The 22837-nt window shown below is 40.4% G+C and overlaps 1 protein-coding gene across 5 annotated transcripts in view; it reads left to right on the top strand.

The window, feature by feature from the left end:
- Positions 1-22837, top strand: part of INPP4B (inositol polyphosphate-4-phosphatase type II B) — a 476735-nt gene that overhangs the window by 263230 nt on the left and 190668 nt on the right. For all 5 annotated transcript variants that reach the window (XM_075929898.2, XM_089777992.1, XM_089777993.1 and 2 more), the window contains 2 exons: positions 15174-15224; positions 20629-20708. In XM_075929898.2, the coding sequence (XP_075786013.2) occupies positions 15174-15224; positions 20629-20708 (131 nt within the window). The remainder of the gene's footprint in view (positions 1-15173; positions 15225-20628; positions 20709-22837) is intronic.

The following is a 22837-nucleotide window of genomic DNA, read 5'->3' as shown; positions in this document are numbered from 1 at the left end:
GTTCTTTCGAAACTAAATCGAAAGAACCCGGCAGGTTCTTTTGACCGCGGAAAACCTCATTTTATGAGGAATAACGCCTTTTTTAAAAAATGCTCTTTCGGAAAAAGGCGTTATTGAACGCAACCAGTGCTTTTTCAGAAGAGCGTCCAGACTTCCTAGGAGCTCTTTTGAAAAAGCATTTTTTGTTTTTTTAAATACTGGTTGCTGTCTAGACGATCTCTTTGGAAAGAGGCTTGTAGTCTAGACATAGCCTGAGTTACCAGGGAGTCTCCACTGCCCCAATCACTTCTGATGTCAGCAGTGACTTTTTTTTTCCAGGTTTTTTTTTGTCTCCCTACAGAATGGTGACTTGCACAGAAGGGTTGTATTCAATGGAAGCTTATGGTGTTCAATGCTTCTGCAAAACAGGCCAGTTATTTGGATAACTGTATGTATAGATTTAGGTGGCTAATTTCAAGTATGAAGATTTCAAGGTTGGATGTGGTTTTTTTTTACCTAATAGCATAAAAGATTATTAAAGGAGCAAACAGATTCATGTCACCAGTGGTTAGTTTTTACATATTAACATAAAACTCTGTAACACATTTCTTGGGGGAGGAGGAGGTGACACAAACACACCCTGTCTTTAGGATGCAGAATAAATTAAAGCTGTGTTACTTGGGGTTTCTCTAAATCTTTATTGCTGCAGAATACTTTCTCCTTCAGAAATATTCCAGGTTGTAAAAAGCTATTGGTAATATTATGGTGATAGCATTTGGTCTTACCACATCATGATGTGGCCAGGACCTACAAAATGCTGGTGAGTTTTGAGTCTGCTTCTGTAGCCTTCTCCCTAGCATTTAGTTCTATGGTCTTCAGTGATTCTGTTTAATATGAGTAAAATCTGACTTTATTTGATGTGCAGAGATCATTTTAGTTGGTAATTTAGCAGTTTCAGTTAGTAAATGTAATTTCTTTCCTCTTTTTGCTCAGTGAAGCACTCTAGTTCTTGTGAACTACAAATAACAGCTGAGCATTTGTCTGTTTTTAGTCTATTATGTGCCCCTAGCAATATGAATCCCGTACAACACTGAAAGGAGCTTTTGTCCAGCTTTAACTTTGAAACCACTTTATTGAACATTTTGGCATGTTTTTGTTGTTTTCTTTACATGACGCTGGCAGGGCTTACATCAACAGAAATGCCTTCCCTTCCTCAGATACCAGCATGCTGAAGCTCTGGAAGCATCTCAGCCTGCAAGTTCAGGAAGGTTAATTTTCATTCTGATAAGGAACTCTCCCCCTTTCAATGGTCAACGAATACGTCCTTCTCCAAAGCTGTGTCCCTGGCCTAAGGAGACTTCCATACACTTTGAAATCCTAGCTACGACATCCAGGAACTTGAGGAGGAAAATCCCCTGCTGTCCTAAAAAAGCAGTGAATTGGCTGAATGTTAGTGAATTGCAAAAAAAAAAAAAAAAAAAAAGCAGTGTGATGGGGCCTGGCAGCTCTTTCTGTCATATTGGAAGGTTTATTATCTGAGGAGGCATAACCATGGGCTAGACATAAGTGGTCTCTCTGACTGACATGATTATCTGTCTGCTTGTCTAATCCTATATCCCCGTTACTATGGTGATCCAGAGGGAATTGTTTCCTTTTAGTTCCAACTGGAGGAGAAAATTGGGCCCCCTTAAACAACACAGCTCACTGCTAATTAGAAACCCCTTCCAAAATGAAAGGGCTTTCTGTCATGTGGGGTTTTTTAAACCTCCCTCCTGACTTTCTGAGGCTACGCCCTTAGCATTGCAACTGCTGCCTATCCATGAAGGAGTTTCTACATATTAGAGTTGCACTTTAACTTTCCCTTGCTGAATTGGTGTTTGTGGGTGGGTGTCTAGGGTTTTGATGGAAGTAAGCACTGTGGATGTTGGAGATAGATTTGTATGTTTTGTATCTCCCAGGAAGCTCTGCTACTTGAGGGGAGGAGGTATTATTTTGGAGATGAGGAGTCATTTTGGTGGGCTTCAATTGAATAGCTTAAGACCTCCTGCAGAGCTGAAATCTGTGACCTTTCCTGGCTTGCAAGGCTTTCTGTGGGATCAAGCACTGAGTTTTTATTAATTTTAGGATAACTACGTTACAGTAGCTACGTTCTATCAATTTAGGTCCCACCAAGTCACTCTAATTTTTTTTTTCCTGAGCGATAAAGCCATTTTAAGCATCTGGGGTCCCATCTTTATGAGTGCTCTCAGTGGTACAGTTGAACTAGTACTAACTCAGGTGGAATTTTCTTGCTTCAATTCCTTAGTGTAGACACAACTCTGCAAGTTGTTCGTCCATAACATGGATTTGGTATATTGGCACTGAATTACTGCAGAAGGCTTGCAGTGAAATTCACTTTAAATGAACAAAATGCAAAAGTATTTAGCTTTTTTGACTGGGAAATTGTGTTTGGCAGTTCTCTTTGCTTCTTCCTTCTCAGGGAGTTGACAAGTGGATAGCTTTGTTGCTTTATTACATAATTAAGCTAGTTCAAACTGCTTCTCAATGTAGGAGTCGTTCTATAATCGGACTCTCTAGACACCAAAAAAGAAGGAATACCAGATTTTAAAGTAAGATGATTTAGAATGTGTATAGCAAGGACAGGGCTGTTCCAGATGCAAAGAATTTAAAATTTTAAGATTCTAGCTTTCAAGTGCTCCCCCAAGCCAGGAAGCCTTATGGAAACTATGCATGAAATATTGAAAGATCTTGGGTTGCTTAGAGACACAAGAATGTTTTTGTGTTTTAATGTTTGAATTGTGTTTGTATAATTTATTTGAATTCATGAATTGAATGTTGGTGTATGTTTTCAAGAACTAAGAATGTTAGGAATACCTGAATACCTACAGTTAACACCGATATCAAGTGCAGATCTTATGTGTAGCTTGCATTTTATTGAAGGCGTTAGGATGCTTTGATTTGTACTAAGAGTTCTGAGGCTAGAATCTGAACGTATTTTAAACAATAAGCTATGGACTTTAACATGTAAAATGGAACACACAAAAATAAAATTTTATTTGTTCAAAAGTACAGTGGAATATTTACTGCATTTAGGAATAAGGATCTTGAGCTAATTCATTTCAGCATTTTGTGAGATGACCTGCATAATAGTGCACTGTTCATCAGCAATTCAGAGAGAAGTTTTTGTACTCAAATATTTGACAGCATTCTCTTTGCTCATTAACTTTTATTTATCCCTTACTCTAATTTGCACTATGGTTTGTAAGTTTGTGTGAAGAACATTAGCAGCTTAAGAAAAAATACTACTTTCTCATGGATACAAAATCTACCATGCTATGGTATGTAAAATTAAAAAACTATGTTTGTGTATAGACTGTCAAATAAGTTGTGCAGTATTTTAACCTTTATTTCGTTAAAAAAATAACTGGAGACAGGTGGAAAACCATTGATGTATTTTTTTCTACTCTTAGAAAATCGGGCAATATAATGACAAATATTTAAGTGCTTTGAGCCATAAAAAACTTGAGTGGCAACCACTGCCAGTAATGTATGTACGTTTCAGTTAATGATATAGTTTCCTCGGATCAATATTGACTGTATCAACTGGTGCTTACCACTGTGAAAAGCTCTGGATGATTCACTGTGTACAATGTCATTTCCTTATTGTGGAGATGTGTGTGTGGTCTGAGAGCTTGTGTGATTGCCATGGGCTGCTGCAGGTCAAAATTATAGTTGGGTCACCGTCACTTGCTTTAAGGTCATCTATGCTTACAAATGAAAGACCCTCAAAAGAGTGTTATTCCTCTGCTGTGGTGGCCAGGCTGTTTACTGAACTGTGGGCACCTTCCGTGAAGTTATGCTGCTGCCTTGGAGCTTGTGGCATAAGTAGCTATGTCTTGAGGGGCTGATCTTAACAGACGGAATCTGGGCAAGATGCTGTGAAACTCTTGTTATGTGCAGCCAATTGGAACCAGACTCTGAATACAGCATAGCTCTTGTAAGCACATTAAGCAGTATGTGATCACTGAGCTCCACAGAGCCTTTCATTATAAAGTGCACTAAGCAGTTTGTGGGGCATTTGAGCATCTGCCTCCTTTTGGATTCTTTTTCCAAGAGACGAAAATACTGCCATGCTGTTAAATTAACAGCGGTGAATGGTGCCTTTACTACCATGCAGTTAAATTAACAGCTGTAAACCGTGACTTTATTGACATTAATTTTTTCATTTTTCTGAGTGGGCCTGTGTGTCAGTTGCCTAACGATTGATCTACCTCTGGTTGCTGTTTTCTTTTATTTGGTGTCTGGGAGACATGCCTTGAAACCACGTGGCAAGGTCGTCTTTTTTGCCTGCATCTACTCTCAGAACCCAATGAAAGTGATTCCACTGTCAAAAGGAAGTTACAGGGACAGTGTGGACTTGTATTTAATTGTAGTTTTGCTGGGTACAACAATGTGTGATTTTTTTTTTTCCCCCTCCTCCACTAAAGTTAATGAAGCTACAGCAATTTACACCCACTGAGGATCTGTACCCTGAGTCTTTGTAAAGAAGAAATTAATTAATAGCATCAGGTGAATATCTATTTTTAATGATGCTGAGGCTCAATTGTTAATTACCTTTAATTTATCAAGAACATGTTTCTTCAAATTACTTTTATTCCCTCGTATACATTAATTACAGTGTCAGCTCTTTATTGGTGGGAAAAAATGTTCTTTCAAATACAGTAGTTTAAAAATGAACATCCTGCTTATACTGTGTACCTTATTAGCAAGTTAAATAAATAGGCCTTTCCCCTTCTTTCATATTTTTCATTGCATATAGTGAAAACCTATTAAATTATCTGGATTTACACAGGCAGACTTGACAGCTTTTTCATATTTACTTTTACTGTGCGATACAAATTGAACTTGGTTTGTGTCTTCAAGAATAAGTTATTTGTCAAATAAGTAGCTGTGGGACAGAGAATCAGATACAGTGGTTTTGTTATAATTAAGATATGATTTTCATAATCCCTGCAATTATATTTTTGGCCTTTCCATTTGTTCGTTTATATTGTTTTATGACTGATTTGGTGGAAGGGGCTTATGGCTGACTTGAGCATAACACTAAGAAAAACAAAATGGAGTTTTCTAAATATGTTGCATTGAAATTTATCTCCGATATTTTTTTTTTTTTATAAAGTGGGAAAGGTAAGCAAATAACAAAGGGTGTTACTTTGAGGAAGCATGGAATTTTTTGTAAGCGTAGGTGCACATTTGCCACCCCAACTGTTGCTAATGTACTCGCCTGGCTTTTATCCATGGCTACCAATTTATTTTGTCCTCTCCTTTATTTATACATCAAGTTCCATATACTATTGGTTCAACTCTTGCTGACCTCAGTTCTCACGTGGAAAAATATCTGTTTTTCATTTTCTCTTCACTATTTAGCCACGGCCCTGAATTTGGGTGTGGTGCAGATACAAGTTGCCCTGAGGGAAGTATTGGGAGTCATTCTGCCTCACAGAAATAGAATATCTCTTGAGAATTGCCAGTTGCATATGAGTTGAGGAGAGCAATCTGTGACCCCTCTTTAAAACTCCATGTCCTCCTGCTCCTCATCTTTCTTGAAAATTTCTCCTGGGAGGAGGAGAAATTCTGTCCACAGCTTAGCAGGCTAATGCAGTGAGGGAGGGTGGCAAGCGGAAGTAGGGAGAAGTGTTCCTTACTCTAGCTAGTGCTCCATAAGAGGAGCCATGATCTGACCTTTAAGCAGCATCTACTAAAAATTTTGAGCTGTATGTCAGTATGCTTGCCCTTTCATTTGGGCGCTTCAGGTACATACATTTAATCTTCTTTGAAATTGTCGTCCTTCATGTAACCCAATCCAAACAAAAGCAGACACACAATCCACCTTGTGCCAGGGCACAGAGGTACGGTGGAAATCTTAAGTCCTGTTTTCTTATTTCCCACTTCTCTGGTATTAAATTTTGTGTTAGTCATGCCTGCTGTTCCCTAAATTAGTTTCTGACTCAGCTGTTTAAGTGCAATGTCTTTCTCTGCTGTCTGAAGTTATTTAAACTGTCCAGTAAAGAGTTAATCTTCTAATTGAAGAGGAAATACTATTGTATCTGCAACTGTTCATTGTCTCAAATACCTTGTTTTAAAAATAAATCCACCAACTATATTAGAAGGGAGCCTCTTCTGTGGTGGTTTTTTTTTTTTTTTTTTTTAAATGCTGGGGAATACGGCATAATTAGTGTAAAAAATTTGAAAAATTTCACTTGTGCCAGCAATCATGCAGTAAGTTACAACTTCCAAATCTTAACATAGTTGTAGAGAAAATTAATTATCAGTGTCTCCATGGTGGCTCTGTTTTGTTTTTGTTTTTAGTATAATCTCATTATCTGTGGTTTCAAGTCTTGGGTTTCAGTTAGCTGTCTTCAACCAGAAATGCTAAAGTTTGATGAAAGTGGCCATCAGGAAACAAAGTGTTAGTGAGTTCTGCTACCTCTTCCATTTTTGTGTCCTCAGCAAACTTCTTCACTGTTTTGCACCTCTTCCTTGTCATAAGAGCTAACGCATCCCTAATTCTGATGTTTCTGGCACATGACCATTCATCTGTATTCATTCCAGACTCTTTCCATGCAGCAGTGACAATTTATTAGAGTTTGACACCTGGGCCAACTCAACACCCTCCAGCAGTCTTATTCTCTCTACCACATTTATTATGGCAATTAAATTTCGTTCTATTCATGGCAGTAGTAGTATTACTTACTATTTATATGCCACAATTCGTTTGCATGGCATTTTATAGATGTAGCTAGACTGAGTAAAAGAGTATGTAGAGCTGCTGTACTGCAGCAAGAGATTGATGCAAGATTCTGGTCAACTCTGCTGCAGCATTGGCTCTGACACCCTAAAGGAAGGTGCAGCCAGCATTCCCTTTGTTCTCTGGCAAGCTCTGCAGGTGTGTGGGTGGCACAGGTATGGTCCCACCCCAGTGTGCATCTTTTGTAAAGGCTATTACTGCTAGCTTTGTCTTCAGTGACTGTTCTTACCAGTCAAAATGTCCATACCAGAAAAAAACTAGTGCAAAAAGTGTCTACGCAGAAAAGGTGTTGTCTCAGAGTAAGTCCAGATAAAATGGGAGTAGAACTGTCAATGAAAATGACTGCCTTATCTGCCCATATCTGGAATACCATCAATGGGAGACTTATTGGAAAAAGCTAGCATAGCCAAGCCTGTAGATCAGCTTACAACAGTGGTTACCACTGTCATGTGGTTCGATTTATTTTAGGGAAACCAGTACACTTCAGAGCTACTTAACCACTTTCTTATTTATTCTGAGCTTTAAGCAGTTAATACAGTTGTTTAAGTTTTACAAGCCTTAAGAACAGTTACTATAAAACTTAAACCTTAAATTGTATAAATTCTAAAGCAATTAATGCAGTGCAAGGCAATGCAAAAGCAATTACTAAAAGACCTACTATATACAATAATAAAGCCTAATTCACTTACACTTTACCTGCATGCTATCTGCAGTGTCAGGCAGGAGGCCGTGGTTCTGTTTCTTCCCACACGGTGGAATTCCGTGCACTTGGCCACTAGTGTGAGGGGCCTAGTTACTTCTGGTTACATTGAGCAGGACGTGTGGGTCAGTCCTGCCCATTCCTTCCCATTGATTGTTCTTAATAAACCCAATTTATAGCAGAGAGAGACTTGGTCATGCCAATATTTACCAATTCATTACATATTGTGTAGGATATGTAAAATGCCCTATTTGGGGTAAATCCTGCTCCTCAGGATGTTGCTGCTATGTGCGCAGTTGACAGTTTCATGGCTGCATCTGTACTTTTTGCTTATCAAAAACAAGTCCCAGTACAAGGCTGCTTGTCCTGTGTTCTTGATGTGGTCTTGTGTACCAAGCTAAATCTGCATTATGCAAAACCATTCCTGACCCTCTCGGGCCCTGCCTGTGTGCTTTGGCGCACCAGACTTGAAACAGGACAGAAATCCACACTTTGGACAAGGCAGACATCCCCAGTTATTGCCAAGGCAGGGTAGTGCAGACTACCCCACAACCACCTAGTAGATCGGAATCTACTGGTAGATCTTGGAGCATCTGACAGGTGATTCTGGCCAAACCAATCAAACACTGGTGCTTCAGTTGCCCCTCCACACACTATCATGATGCTCCTGTCCTCTTCTTCCCCCCCCAGGAGCTTCCTACTTGCCATGCAGGGTGTGAGAGAAGAGGAGGAGAGTGCTGATGTCAGGGTGTCCCTCCTCCTCCTCCTCCTCTGTATCCGATCTCCATACATAGAGAAAGGGGATGGAGAGAGCATGGCAATGCAAATCGCTATCACTCATATGCAGTGTGTGTGTGTGTGTGTGTGTGTGCGCGCGTGTATCTGTCATTCTCACAAACACACTGTCCTTCAGTCTCCTCTACCAACCCAATGCATGCTTGGTGGGCTATTGTTGCTACTTTTACTGCTTGCAAAATGTGATGTTTGGTTTCTGACTGATCTGTGCATTTTATAATTTTCATTTCTCTTTTACATTTAAATTTAATTATTTGAGTAGTGAGTGCCTAAGGTAGTGGCAGGACTAATTATCCCTATGGTCATTTCTGTCCCTGGTAGTGGCTGTCATGTCCCTGCAACCCCTGAGAGACAGGGCAGGAGGTCTCCACATGCTGTGTCTGTGTGCAGACACCACTCCTGCAGCTCCCTTTGATCAGTAATGGGGAACCATGGGCTCAGTGCCTGTAGATGAGGGACAGCACATGGCACGATGGAGCCATTGCTGTATATGGCAGCTGCTTTCAGGAGTGGTGAAGGGCCAGGGCAGGAGTAAGCCGCCTTCACCCCTCTGTTCCATCACCCGGAAACCGTCTCAGTTAAATGGTGCCCAGCCATAGCCTGCTTCCTGAACCCCTGTCCCAGCCCTGAACCTCGTCCTGCACCCAACCTCCTGCCCCAGATGTGAGTCCCCATGCACCCAGACTCTTCCAAGAGCTTGCATCCTGAAACCCCTCCTGGAGCCCAATCCCCTGCCCTGGGCTAAGATCGGAGCCCCTCCCACACGCCAAATCCCTTGGCTCAAGAGCAGAGCCTGCACCCCAATCCCCTACCCAGGCTTGGTGAAAGTGAGTGAGGATGGGGGAGAAAGGGGAATGGAGTGAGCAGGGTGAGGCCTTGGAGAAGGGGTGGAGCAGGGGCAGGGCCTCAAAGAAGGGCCAGGAAGGAAGCAAGGTAGGGGTCTTTGGGTTTGAGGTAGATCTTAGATTGCACTTAAATTGAAAAAGTGATCTTGGGGTTAAAAAATGGAGACCACTGGCTTAGAATATTTCAGCAGTGTATCTTACTCCTCCACCTCATGATGTATTCTCATAATACCTAAATGTGACACAAATCTTATTATGAGATGGCTGGAGCAGATAATAGAAGGTATGAACAGTACAATACATGTGCAATTCAGAGTAATAAGTAGTGTGTGAACTACTTCAGAAGCTAGTGGATTTATTCAGGATTTACGTCAATGTTACTGAGAGCTGAATCGAGCCTGTGAATATTATGATTTCAAGTTGTGAAAAGAAATACACTATATACAACTAAGCCTTCAGTTATAAACTGACTTGGAGAGGCTTGAACTTAACTCAGGCGTGAAGTAGACAAATAAGAGAAGAAATGCTCTTTCGCTGCCACTTTGAATGAATTGCCAATTTTGTGTTAAAAGATATAAAGAATAAAAAGTGGTGTCTTTTTTTTTTTAATCATCCTAATTCTTTTATAGCATTGGGGAGGTGTTGGTAATGAGACTGGCTCAGTCAACTGTTCTCCAAGGTAGGGTAGGTATGAATTAGTCTGCTGTGACTGACCAAAATAAATGCCCTGTTTAATAATGCAATATTCTCTCTTACATCTTGGTAAAGGACTACAGGAAGGATACTTTGAAACTGAATGTAACCTTTTATACATGGACAAATTTGACACTTAGATATTGGCAGCACCCACACTTGAAAATGGCTTATATTCTAATGTTAATCCTGATTCTTTGTGTGTGATCTATGTTGTGTTTGTGTGGTAAACAGATTAAAATTTCTAATGAATATTTGTACTTGTTTGTAGTGTTATAGCCATGTTGGCCCCAGGATACTAGAGACCAGGTGGGTGAGCACTGAAACTAAAGATACTACCTCACACACTTGGTCTTTCTAATTTGTAATAGTAACAGTCCTTCCATTCACCCACCAAGCAAGTACAAGTCAGAGCACTGCACTGCATCTTACTTTTTCTGCTGGTTTGAAAAACCTATTGTGTCTGCATATAAAGGAGTAATTTTTTCAAGGCTTGCTCCGTCTTGTTCCAGAGCAGAGGATACAAACTCTTTTAGTCTCAAAATCAGAGAAAAACATACCCTCTGATAGTGTAACATGTATCTGAGATTAAAATAGCTGTAGACCATAATTTTAGATTTGCCGAATGATTCCCTTGCAAAGGTGAGGGTTTCCTGTTTATAATGAGATTCCAAAACGTAGCAGTAGTTTTAGTTATGAATTGTTCTGTGAGGTTATTTGCTTTTCAAAATATTTTTTTAATCGTTTCATTTTTTTTATCATGACTTGAGTCTAGAGCTTGGTGAATTATTCATAGTAATCAGATGAATTACCTTTTCTTCCTTTTTGTGAATTATGCACAGTCGTTGACCTTGACAAATGTATTAGTTATTTATAATTTTTTGGAAAATATATGTAAATATTTTTCAGCCTGAGAGTTATTTGCAAGTCACCCTTTTGTTGAGACTGTTTGACTATTTACTATTGTTTGTAAAGTCTAATTTGTCATATTATTGTTTATATTTACTGTTATCCAAAACTTAAAAAAAAAAAGAGTTTGTGTCTTTCCAGCCATAAACGAAAGAACAGGCTGAAAAATAGGTTCTGCTTTGATTGGAACATTTTGGCTTTTGAATGAAGAATTAAAAAAAAACCTCAAAACAATATTTTGACCAAAAGTCAGAATCATTGAACTGTAAAATGCCAGTACAGTGTCTCATCCAGATGTAATTAAGATGTGTTGTGCTCCCATTTTCCTCTGTAGGTTGGCCTGCCCAGTTGGACTACATCTCTCTGATGCATCCTAGCTTCCCCTCCTGGTGAGGGGAAGCAATCAATCATGGGAGTCTCATGAGAGAGGCTATCCAATGGGGAGCCCAGCCCAGACAGGAAAGTAGATGTGCTAAGCAATTCAACTGACTTTCCCATGAGGTACCATGGAATATCTGCATATATATCCAGTATTTGACAAAAAACCTGACAATTTCCACAAAAAACAGGCATTTTTGATTGTTAGATTCATTCAGTTGAAAACTGTTTGTTTTTTATGAAAGAACAGTTTCAATTAAAATTCTGAGCAGTCCTAATAAAATCATAAGCATTCCTATATTCACTTATGAATACTGTTATTGAACCAAAAAGCAGCTGTTCTCTGGCCATTAGTCTTAAGAAAAATTAGCTTGTAGAAAAATTAGCTTGCATAAATATACATTCTAATGTGATCAAGAAAGGTGCGTGAATGCAGCTGAATAAAAATAAACTCATTGACAATTTTTCTAACTAATCCCTCAACAAAAATTTTCATGTATTTGATTAATTCCCTGTATATGAAATTGGGTGTTTTTACCACAGAGCAGTCTGCACTGTAGGTTTGGAGTTTTATGTGTTTCCTCCATCCCTGCCTTATATAGGTCCCAATTCAGGAAATAATTCTCTATCCAAGAGAGTGCTTACATGCTCTCCTAAACTAGGACAGTACGCATTGAGTACAGGACCAGTCTTACAATGTTCTGAGTTCTGTGAGATGTGAGACCTCTCCACTTCTACTGAATTCTGTGACAGCAGAGGACATTAAGTACTCTGCAGAACTCACCATCTACTTAGTTTTTTTTCATCCGTCCCCAAGGACTTCATTTAAGCAAATCAGTTGAACCACAGTTATAATGAGACTTACATATATGCTTAAAATTAAACATGACTTGAAAGTTTTGTTGAACAGGAATCTGGATGTAAACACAATTCCATAGAAATCAGTGAAGGAGAGATAATTTGTGCTGTAGTTCTTAAACAATTTGTTTGCTCATATTACTTAAATTAATTGTTTATAATCATTTTAATAAGGAAAGGGGATTACATCACTGCAACTCTGGACCACATGTTACTTTTTAGTTATCCTAGTTCACAGATTTACTTTGTTAAAAATGTATACTAACTGTAACCACTTTTGCATCTGATGAAGTGGGTCTTTGCCCACAAAAGCTTATGCTCCAGTAAGTCTGTTAGTCTATAAGGTACCACAGGACTTCTCGTTGTTTTTGCAGATTCAGACTAACATGGCTACCCCTCTGATACTTGTAACCAAGCCATTGGATGTCAAGGGTGCAAAAATCTTTTTTTTTCTTTTTCAGAAATTTGTTAGTCTTGTCCAAACATGTTAAGTAAAACATGCCTTAAGAGAAAGTGACATAAACACTGCATGTTTTACAAGTGAAAATAAATTTATAACTACTCTAAATTTTAAATATTAACTTTTTGTGTGAAAAATAGGAATAAGTGGTCTGCCTAAAAGCAGTATTCCTCTGAACTGCAAGTTTATAACTATAGAAACACACAGGAATATCTAATATCCAACTGAGGCTTCCTATAAATTCTTAATGTGGACTAGATGATTGTTCCTTCAGTGGGTGAAATGTAACATTTTTCCTGCTTGTCTCCACGGTTTTATGAAAGAAATATTCTTCTTACTGTGAAAAATATAGCGTCACAACTGCCTGAGAAGAGAGAGGTTTCTCACCCCAAATGCTGTGCACCTTTAAGGAAAGAATTCCTTGAAGTATTGTCAGGGACTCTAGCCCTGACGGCTCGGTTCGTTGTCTGACCGCAAAGAGACAGGCAACACCAGCAAAGTCCAATCACAAGCTCTTTATTGAAGAGTGCACACAACAATAGAGAGCGGCCCGTCTCCAAAGAGAACCAGCCCCGTTTTTAGTAACAGGTAGGCTATAAAGACAGTTCCGTCGCGTCATAAGCTCTTCAACCAAGCCACTTACCCCCCTTTCTAAAACTTTTAATATCTATGCATATCTTGGCCAACCATTCATTGTGGCCAGAAGTGCTTCATAATGCATCAGCAACTTTCTTATCAATCTCAAAAGGCAGGTACCAGGAACAAGGAGACAAGGGAGTTGGGCACAAACAAAGGGCAAAAATAGGGAGGTAAGATTAGCGAAGGGGAACAGAAACAGGCAGTTACTGACCAGTTCCCAAAGCAAGCTGTTCTACTTACAGTAGGTACAAATATGTAATTTATCACTTATCTTACTTTTATAACCTAAACCAGCATGGAGGGTGCGCCTCTGTTTGAACCATATTCCTGGTTCTGGTCAAGAGTACTCAGAGGCCTATGAAATTAGCCTTTGTTAACTTTCCTTAGCATAATGTTGACCAGGCCTTGTTTTTCTGGGCCCAACAGTATATTTCATATTTCAACTCACAGATGGAGTGGTGTGTGTGTGTGTGTGTGTGTGTGTGGTGTGGGGGGGGGTGGGTTTTTTTTTTTTTAAGAATGAGAGGGTCTTTTTTTATCACAGATGCCAACTTTAGAAATGTTTAGAAAGACCTACCTTAGTTTCAACTCTTATTCAAAGATTACACATAAGAAAATTATATAAATATTAAAAATACAAACAAGTATCAGTATTTGGAAAAACAACAGATACTTAAAATGAATATTGGGCCAAATTTTGCTTGGTCTTCGTTGGGAAAATGAAGCATAGTTATGCACATAACAAAGCTGCATCCTGTAAAGGGGTCATGGACAGCTAGAGGCCCTGTTCTTAAAATGAAGTATAGGGACTGTGCCTGCCATGAATGCCAAGGCACACAGATAAACTCAAAGGAGATGTGGGGAGGAGATAATTGTATGGTATCAGATTATCCCTTAATGGGGTAACGCTGATCCACAAAGATACTAAGGCACCTAATCCGCAGAGTTAGGTACCTAAATCCCAATTTTGGCTCCACTGATAATCTTGTTGGCACTTAAACTCACTTAGTGCCTAATTTTTCACAGTCAAAGTTTCCTCTGCACCTACATTTCTGCTTCTGCGTGCTGTTGCCTTCCTTTAGGTATCTGGATGCCAACCTCCTGCCCAAGCTCCAGCACAATTTACAGATCGGGGGAAATAGATATTTATCTCCCTGAGTTACCTAATCCAGCAGGCATGCTCAGAGGTCACCAACCAGATCAGGTCCCATTCAAAATTTCACAGCAGGAGGACATGATAGTGGAATCCAATGGTGAGAGCACTTGTCAGGTTCCATTGTGTTTTCTGTTCCAGGGAAGAGGGGGGAGCAAGAGATTTCAACAGGCATCTTCCACTTCTCAGAGTGCTTTAGCCGTTGAACTACGGGGTATTCTGATATGGGACTTCCTCAGTCTCTCCTGTTGAAATTGTTCAGAGGAGGGAACTGTATTGTGGGTCTCCCACCTTCTGGTTGGGTGCTTTGAATACAGGAGATCAACATTCCCTCCTCCTTGATATGGCTCAGTTCCTATGGAAGAATCAAACAAGCAACTTTTAAACTGAAGAGTATCAACACATGTGCTTGCATTGGTTTAACTAAACTGATTTAAAACATGCCCTTGATTTAAACCAGTCCAAGTTAGGGTCTAGAAAACTCCAAGATACATACATACATATGTGAAGTGTTTAACTGTGAACACGAGAGCATAGACTTTTGTAGGAGAAACTGCAATATAATCCACCTTTTCATATCCATGAGGCATTGTACTGTTTGAAAAATGTAGGTTGCTGAGAGTGACTCTAGGTAAAGAGGCTGTAAAATATTTTATAACCTAACAGTCATTTTACTAAAGGTCTAAAGTTATGAAAGAAGCAGTTGAGCAGAGTCCTGATTCTCTGCAGGAAGGAGGAAGTTTCAGAGTGATAAATGGGTTCCTCAAATAGGACTTGGGCTTGATGCCAAAAAAATTAAAGTAGTAAATTATTAAAAGAAAATAATGTTTAGAAATGTACTGGAATGGAAATAGCCCTCGACAATGTCAGAAGGCAGTGGAAAGAAATCCATAAGCAAATCTCTCTTATTCCCCTTTCAAGTAATACCAAACCAAAATCTGCTTTGTTTTTCCCAGGTCCGCACCTGTGTCCTGTCGGAACACAAGGAACCAAGAACAGATGTTGGGGTAAGTAATTTGTTAGCTATGGAGATGATCAACTTACTTTGCATTAGAAGTGGATTAAATTAATAGGAGACAGCAGTAATACATGCAGAGGCTGACAGATTCTAGCACATTTACCCCTTGACTCCAAACTTCAGGATTTTTCCTTGAGGAGAATTTTTATACTGATGCCAGTTTTCTAAAGTTACTGTTAGTGTCTTGCAAGAAGTCTGGGTTAGATAAAGAGCTTGGGCTCACATTCCCTTGAACAGCATGGCCTTTGGGTTTCAGGAATAAGATTGGGGCAAGATGGGGGTGGACGAGAGGGGGGGGGAACAGCTCCATGCTCCCAAAATGGGCGGTGCCGGGGCAGCCAGCCCTCTACACTGCTCAGAACATGGTGTGCTCCTCCCCCATCCCTCAGAGCAGCACAGAGCATATAGTATGACTCTCCAGGTGCTGATTTGAAGGGCCCAGGGCTCCAGCTGCCACAGTAGCAGCAGCGGCAACTGGAAGCCCTGGGCTTGGCCCCTTTGAATTAGCAGGCTCTGGGGCAGTACTCCTCTTCCCTCCCCCCACCATCGGCATACCTGGAAAAAATGGAAGGTCAGTTATTGCTGTAACAGTTCTTCTGGTGTCTGAATTAGGGATGTGAAGGACTATGCTTATTGGATAGCTTGTCAGCTAGTCGCTTCGCCCCACCCCCCTGCTGCCTCTATCAGAACGAGGCAGCAAGAGGGAAAAGATGGGGGTACTTCAAAGCGGTAACGCCGTGTGGAGCCTGGGACCAGACCCCAGGCTCTGTGTGGCGCTGCTGCTTTGAAACACCGTGTGCAGCCCAGGGCCAGCTGGGGTGTCCTCAGACTGCAATGCGGCATTTGAAAGTGACAGCGCCGCATGGAGCCCGGGGTCAGTGAGGGAGTCCCACAGGGTGCTTTTGCCTTTGGGCTGTTGCTACACTTCAAAGTTGAAGGTGCCCTATTGACTAATCGACTAGTACAATGTTTCTCAACCAGTGGTACGAGTGCCCTTAGGGGTACTCGAGAGAAGTCATCAACACAACTGAAATTTGGAGAAAACTGAATTTTTGTTAAGTTTTACAGTGTTTTATTATTTTTGTACTTTTTACACCCAAAAAGTTCATCCTCCATCCAGCTACGATTCACTTGTTTAAACAAATGTGTTGTAATGGTAGAAAAAAAGCTGTCTGAAAACTGTAGGTACTGGGGGTACTTATAATTTATTTAAAAGGGGTACTTTATAAAAGAAAAGGTTGAGAAGCACTGGAATCGTAGATACAAAATGCATCAACTATTTGATTGATCAGTTACTCTCTATTTAACATCCCTAGTCTGAATAAGCAATGACATTGATAATATTTTATGAGCTTATTGTGATACTGGCCTAGTTTTGGGGGAACATTGTGTTTCTCCTGATTTAGGGTTAGCTGTGTGCATAAGAGATAAAACTGAAATTCCATAGGCTTGAAGAAAAAGGGCATCCCTGTTAAGGTCTGATAATGATAAGATTTCCCAGGTTGCATGCTAAGGTATCTAGAATCACTCTTGCATATTGACAGTATGCACAGGCTGATAGACACTCTTCTTTGTGGCTGGGAAAAGGGAGACATAAGAATTAGAATGGGAAGGGAATTAGCACTAAAACAAAATCCTTAAATCAAAATCCTTAAATCAAAAAACTTTGCAAACAATGTAAATTGGGAGATGTACAGTACCAAGGTTACTTGTGATAGTGATATATAAATAATAATAAATCCATGCTAGCAAATTATGCTGGTTCTGCTTTATTTTTTGCTCTGTTCACCATTGGAATTCAGAATCTGTGTGTCTCCCCCACCCTTCTCTTTGCCTGACCTACCGTCATGGGACCCTACCTACTTCTAGTATAACTTAAGCATGTTCATTACAGTATTGCCTAGGAGGCAGCCAGAAACAGAGCCCTGTTGTGCTAGACTCTGCACAAAGCCAGAGAAATAGGTGGATCTTGCCCTAAAGAGCTCACAATCTAAATAGACAAGACAGATGGGAAGGGAAAGGAAGATGGGCATAACACATGTGATAGCAACAAATGTCATTTTAGTTGCATGATATTTTTGAGGGGTGAGTTCATTTAGGATGTGGATAAGCTAAATGGAGAAAGAAAAATCAATGGAAAGGGAGTGAGGGGAACAAGGCACAGGGAAAGGACAATAAGGACAGGTGTGAAGTAAAAGGGAGGGAGGGAGAGGGTTGGTGAAAACAGCCAATCAGTGCAAGACAAAGAATTTTCACTCAAAACCATTGACAGTTTCCCCAGAGATTCCAGCTTTGGTTGCTTCTGTTTCTTCCTGCAGGAGTATTTGGCTGGCTCCTCTCTGTGCCCAAGACCTCATGGCTAGGAAGAGAGTCAATGCTTGAATCCCAGTGGAGTCACACACTATCAACTCTATCTCTCTCTGCACAATTCTGGGTGCAGTGGAGTGGAAGAGGGAGAGGTGACTCTGGCTGGACCACATTTTACCACTTTCGCATGAGTGTAGCACCAGTGCCTACTTTGGCTTCTTTCTGACTGGAGTCAAAACATACATTATACATACCTGTTTTTGACTAATAGCAAAATAACAGCTGGGCAAACAGCAGACTACAGACTGGAAAGATTTTAAGTTGATTTTTATCCTGAAGCGCTGATCCTCCTCCTTGAACTACTAGGGTTTATCCCTGGCATAATGCCAAAAAGATGCATTTGAAAAATGTGCAATATGGCTGCAGACTTAAATCTTAATGAATAATCTGCATTTTAGCCTTTCATGAGGCTACCGCAGACATGGGATTTTTTTCTTCCTTTTCCTTTGGTTAAGTAAGTGATTATTGGATTATTAATCAAACTATTCAGCACAAATCTCCTGTAATTTGTCCCGCCAGCAATAGCAAAATTATAGAGGAGCATTCTAGCTATTCTATAATTCAGGTTGTTTAAATCTCAATTTTCAAACCTCTCTAAACCACACATGCAAAGTTGTATTGGTTTGTAAATTGGCATGGCAATTGAGGACCTAGAGTAAAGTGGGCACATCTATGCCAGCACAGGAAAAGGCATCCAAGGCCTGGTCAACATAGTTCCATTGGTCAGGGGATGTGAAAAATTCACATTGCTATGTAATATACTATCTTGATGTAGCCCCCGTTTGGTGCCATAGCTATCCACTAGGCACTTTTTCAAATGCTATGCCCATTGCAAGGAAGAGTAACCCATTTCCATTGGATCACTGGGACATCTAGCATTTTTTTATTTTGAAAGTATTTTTAAATGAAGGATATGAAATGGGGGAAAAAATGTTTTGGACTCTGAACGGTTATATTGAACTAAGCTGTTAGATATGAAAACCAAGGCTCATTCCACTGAGAGCTTTTTGCAGTGGTCTAGGGCCTTGCTTGTGTGGGGCCACTCACAAATAGGCAAAATGCTTATTCTTCATCTCTTCAGTTCATACAAGGAATTATCACTATTAATTTGTGTACCAGTAGCACCAAGAGCAGGGGTGGGCAATAATTTTTGGTGGGTGCCACTCTAAAGCGATCAAGGGCCACACTTTTTGGTGGACAGGGTTTGAGATCTAGGATGGAGTTTGGGTGCAAAAGGGTGCATTGGGTAAGGACATGGGGTTCAGAAGATGGTATGAGGTTTTAGAGGGAGTTTGGGTGAAGGAGGGGGTTATGACCTGAGTCAGGGAATTGGAATTCAGGGTCAGGGAGAGGGGGTCTGGGTGCAGGAGCAGATTCTGGCCTAGGGGAGGAGTGTAGGAGGGAGTACAAGGTCTGGAAGGGAGTTGTGACCTGAGGCAGGGAGGTGGTACTCTGGAGTAGAGGGTTCGGACGGTGACCTAGGGGAGGGTCAGGGGTGCCAGAGGCAGGCTCTGGCTGGGAGGCACTTACCTAAGCATCTTCTGGCCAGCAGCCCTGCAACATCTCCAAAGTAGGCTGGACTCTGCTCCCTGTCTGCTGCATCTCCAGATCACTTAAAACTGTAGGATGCTCCCTCCATGTGGCTCTCAGCTCCGGGAGTGAGGGGAGGCTTGTGCTGCTGCATCCCCCAGGCCAATCTCTCAGCTCCTATTGGCTAGTTGTTTCCAGCCAATAGGAGCTGAGGACTGGGGGGAGGGAAGATCTCATGAAGCCTCCCTCTCCCTCTGGAGTGAAGAGACACCTGGACTGCACTTTAAACCATGGCAGCTGTGTGTCTGAGCATCCTGGCAGGGTGGTCCGTGGGCCAGATCCAGTGGCTTGGAGTGATCCCTTGAACCTGTGCACCCTTCTGCACCCAAACTCTATCCTAGACCCCACCACTCCCTCTACAGAAATGTGTGGCCTTTGACCACTTTCCAAAATCTTGGAGTGGCCCCTACCAAAAATTAATGCCCACCCCTGCTAGACCTTTCATTTTTCTTAACCTTACAAAATGAATAAAGAATAAAATTGATATTATGCAAAAATTATGCCTGTTCTCAGTTATTTTCATAGTTGATGAGACTTAATTAATATATCTGTACTCTATTCACATGAGTTGCTGCATATTTAAAAAAAATCATGGCAGAAGTTTTCAGGTTATTCATTCTTATTGGGATAAGAAGACTCATTTGTACAACTGATATGAAGATTTTGTGCTGAGAAATATGAGTGGTGAGAGAGTAAAAAGTTCTCTTGAGAAAAAATGTTTTGAGTTTGCTGTTTGCATAAACATCCTTGAGGATGCAGAAGGCTGACATTGGAAGAAAGACAACTTAAAGCATAGTAGGTCAACCAGAATTTAGAAAATGTAGCTGGATTTCCCTTTACTTGTACTAGAATAATGTTGGTCCACCCTAGGTTGGAAGTAGCTAAAAAACATTCTTATAAGCATGGCTCTTAACTTGGAAAATACAGCTTTTCTAATAATAACTTGTATTGAGCCCAACATAAAAATAACTCCAGGAAGCAAATATATTAATATCTCAAGTGCAAAGATGATAATGCCTAAGGGCCTGAGGAATTACTGTAGCAAGAAGAACATTGGTAAAACATTTAAAATTTAACATTTGTTGTGATACACACTTGAAGGGCGGAGGGGGGGGGGGGTGGAAACCCTTCAAACCTAATGAAACTTTTCCTGTGGGTGTTCATTTTACTGCCTGCTATTTGTCAGATTGTCAGTCTGATTGTTTTTAATGAGAAAGATGGGTTCCTGTCTGTGTAAACCATGCTTAACACAGTATTGAAAATGGTGTCAGATGTATGAAGGCATTCTACAGGATAATACATCATGCCAGTGGGTTCCCATTGAAAATTTCTCTTACTTCTAAAGACAGTTTTGCAGACATGGGCTGAAAATGAAACGATTAAAACTTGAGAAATTAATGATGTCCTCCTTTCTCTCTTCTCCCTATGTTTTGTAGCGAAACTTTCTGGGCTCGACTACTTTTAAAGTAGGAGACTTGGTAAAGTCAAAGGAGCAACTGTTGACCCTTACCTTGAGGTAGGTCTTTTTGTCTATTGTAAACCATTTCAAGCTAATAACCAATGACATTTAATGATTGCTGCTTGGCTGTGTTTGAAGCTCAGGTATATTAGATGTCAGCCTCAAGTACCTCTGTTTCTACTAAGCACAAAGCTAAAGAGAATTACCAATAATTCAGAGCATCCCATGTGTCAGGTTAGAAAAGGTTACTCACTCTTTGATATGATTCTCCCACAGAAAAATGGCAGAGCAGTTAAATTGGGGAGAATCCTTTCAAAGATTCCTACAATAGGGAATTGAAATCTTATTCTCATTTAATTAATACACTATAATGTTTTAGAATAGAAAAGTTAAGTGGCCAGGGTTTGAATATTAGTTACATTAAAAACTCTGGGCCTGATTTACTACTGCCGTTCCTTCTCTGATCACTTCCATGTGTGTAAAGTAGGTATGAAATGCTACCAAATCAGAATTGCAGTGAAGAACTCTTCACAAATGTATATGACTGCAAGGTACGAGACTATGGAGAATCAGACCCCATGTTTTAGATGTGGTGCTATATTACAGGAAGACAGGATGGAGTATGTGGGTTTATGTTTAAAACAATGAGCTGGGAATCAGAGGTAAATTTCCAGATCTGATACAGACTTGTATGATCTTAGGCAAATCCTTCAAGGCATAAATCAAATCCTTTTAAAGCCAATATAAAAATGTGTGTTGACTTCAAAGGCTATGGAACAGGCCATTAGAACTTGATTTTTCAGAGGTTTTGAAAACCCACAGCTAGCATTGATGTCATATGGGTTTTAGGTGCTCAGCATTTCTATATATCAAACTCCCTAACTCTTTGTGCCTGTCTTCCATCTGTACCACTGAAAATACTACTGCTACTTACCCAACATGGATGTTGGGAGAAAAAGTGCATGACTTTTTGTGTGAGTCCATCAGACAGTATGGAAAAAGAGGACCATATATTTACCTACGTTTCTGGATAGATCCTTCACTGAGACATGAGCTGTATATTTGGAGTTAAGAACTATATGTATATTAGATCCTCTGACCCCTTCCTCTTCCTGTTCTCCTTAGAAGTGTTGCATATAGATGCAGCAGAAGGCTACCCAATGGCACATGGGTTGCACACACTGTCTTAGCATAGATAGCCCAAGTGCATTCATCAAATGGATTCATCAAAACAGCAGTGGTTTCATTGTGCCAAGGACCTTCAGCACGCTTTTTGGAGAGAATATAATTTTGGCTTTTATGTACCTGTGCTTCCGTTAAAAGTAACAGGAGTTGCATATATACATGGGAGCAGAGAGGAGGTGCATGCTGCTTTGTTAGAGATCTTGGTGTATTGACAAAGTGTATTGATTTTCATTCTTCATGTTGTATAATGGGTTCCCAGAAGGTACTTAGTCTGGGTTGGACCTTTGTAGGTTTGCTTTTTGCAAAGTTTTGTTTTTGTCTCAAACATTTTGGCTATGTCTAGATTGGCATGATTTTTCGGAAATGCTTTTAACGGAAAAGTTTTCCGTTAAAAGCATTTGCGAAAAAGAGCGTCTAGATTGGCACGAAAAGCACTTTTGCTTTTGCCGAAAAACGCTTTTCGGCAAAAAGTGCCTGTGGCCAATCTAGACACACTTTTCCACAAAAAAGCCCCGATCGCCATTTTCATGATCGGAGCTTTTTTGCGGAAAAGCGCACCTAGATTGGCCACGGATGCTTTTCCATAAAAGTTTTGCACAAAAGGGGCTTTTGCCCGAACGGGAGCAGCATAGAATTTCCGCAAAAAGCACTGACTTCTTACAGTAGGAAGTCAGTGCTTTTGCGGAAATTCAAGTGGCCAGTGTAGACAGCTGGCAAGTTTTTCCGGAAAAGCGGCTGATTTTCCGGAAAAACTGGCCAGTCTAGACACAGCCTTTATGTACATCTAATATTAAAAGGCAGCAGTTGAAAATAATTCCAGTTGAACTCCAGAACATTAAATTGAATACATCAGTGGGCTGAAATGTAAAAGTAACTTTTTTGGGGGGGGGAACATGACTGTTGAACTGTTTCTGTAGGCCAGATGCACAGACTTGCTCTTCTCTCATTATGGCTGTGTCTAGACTGCAGGCATCTTTCGGAAGAAGCTTTTCCGGAAGAGA

The sequence above is a fragment of the Pelodiscus sinensis genome, chromosome 4 (assembly GCF_052426305.1).
Source record: "Pelodiscus sinensis isolate ZL-2025 chromosome 4, ASM5242630v1, whole genome shotgun sequence".
Taxonomy (NCBI): Eukaryota; Metazoa; Chordata; order Testudines; family Trionychidae; genus Pelodiscus; species Pelodiscus sinensis.
This window is presented reverse-complemented; position numbering and strand designations above follow the sequence as displayed.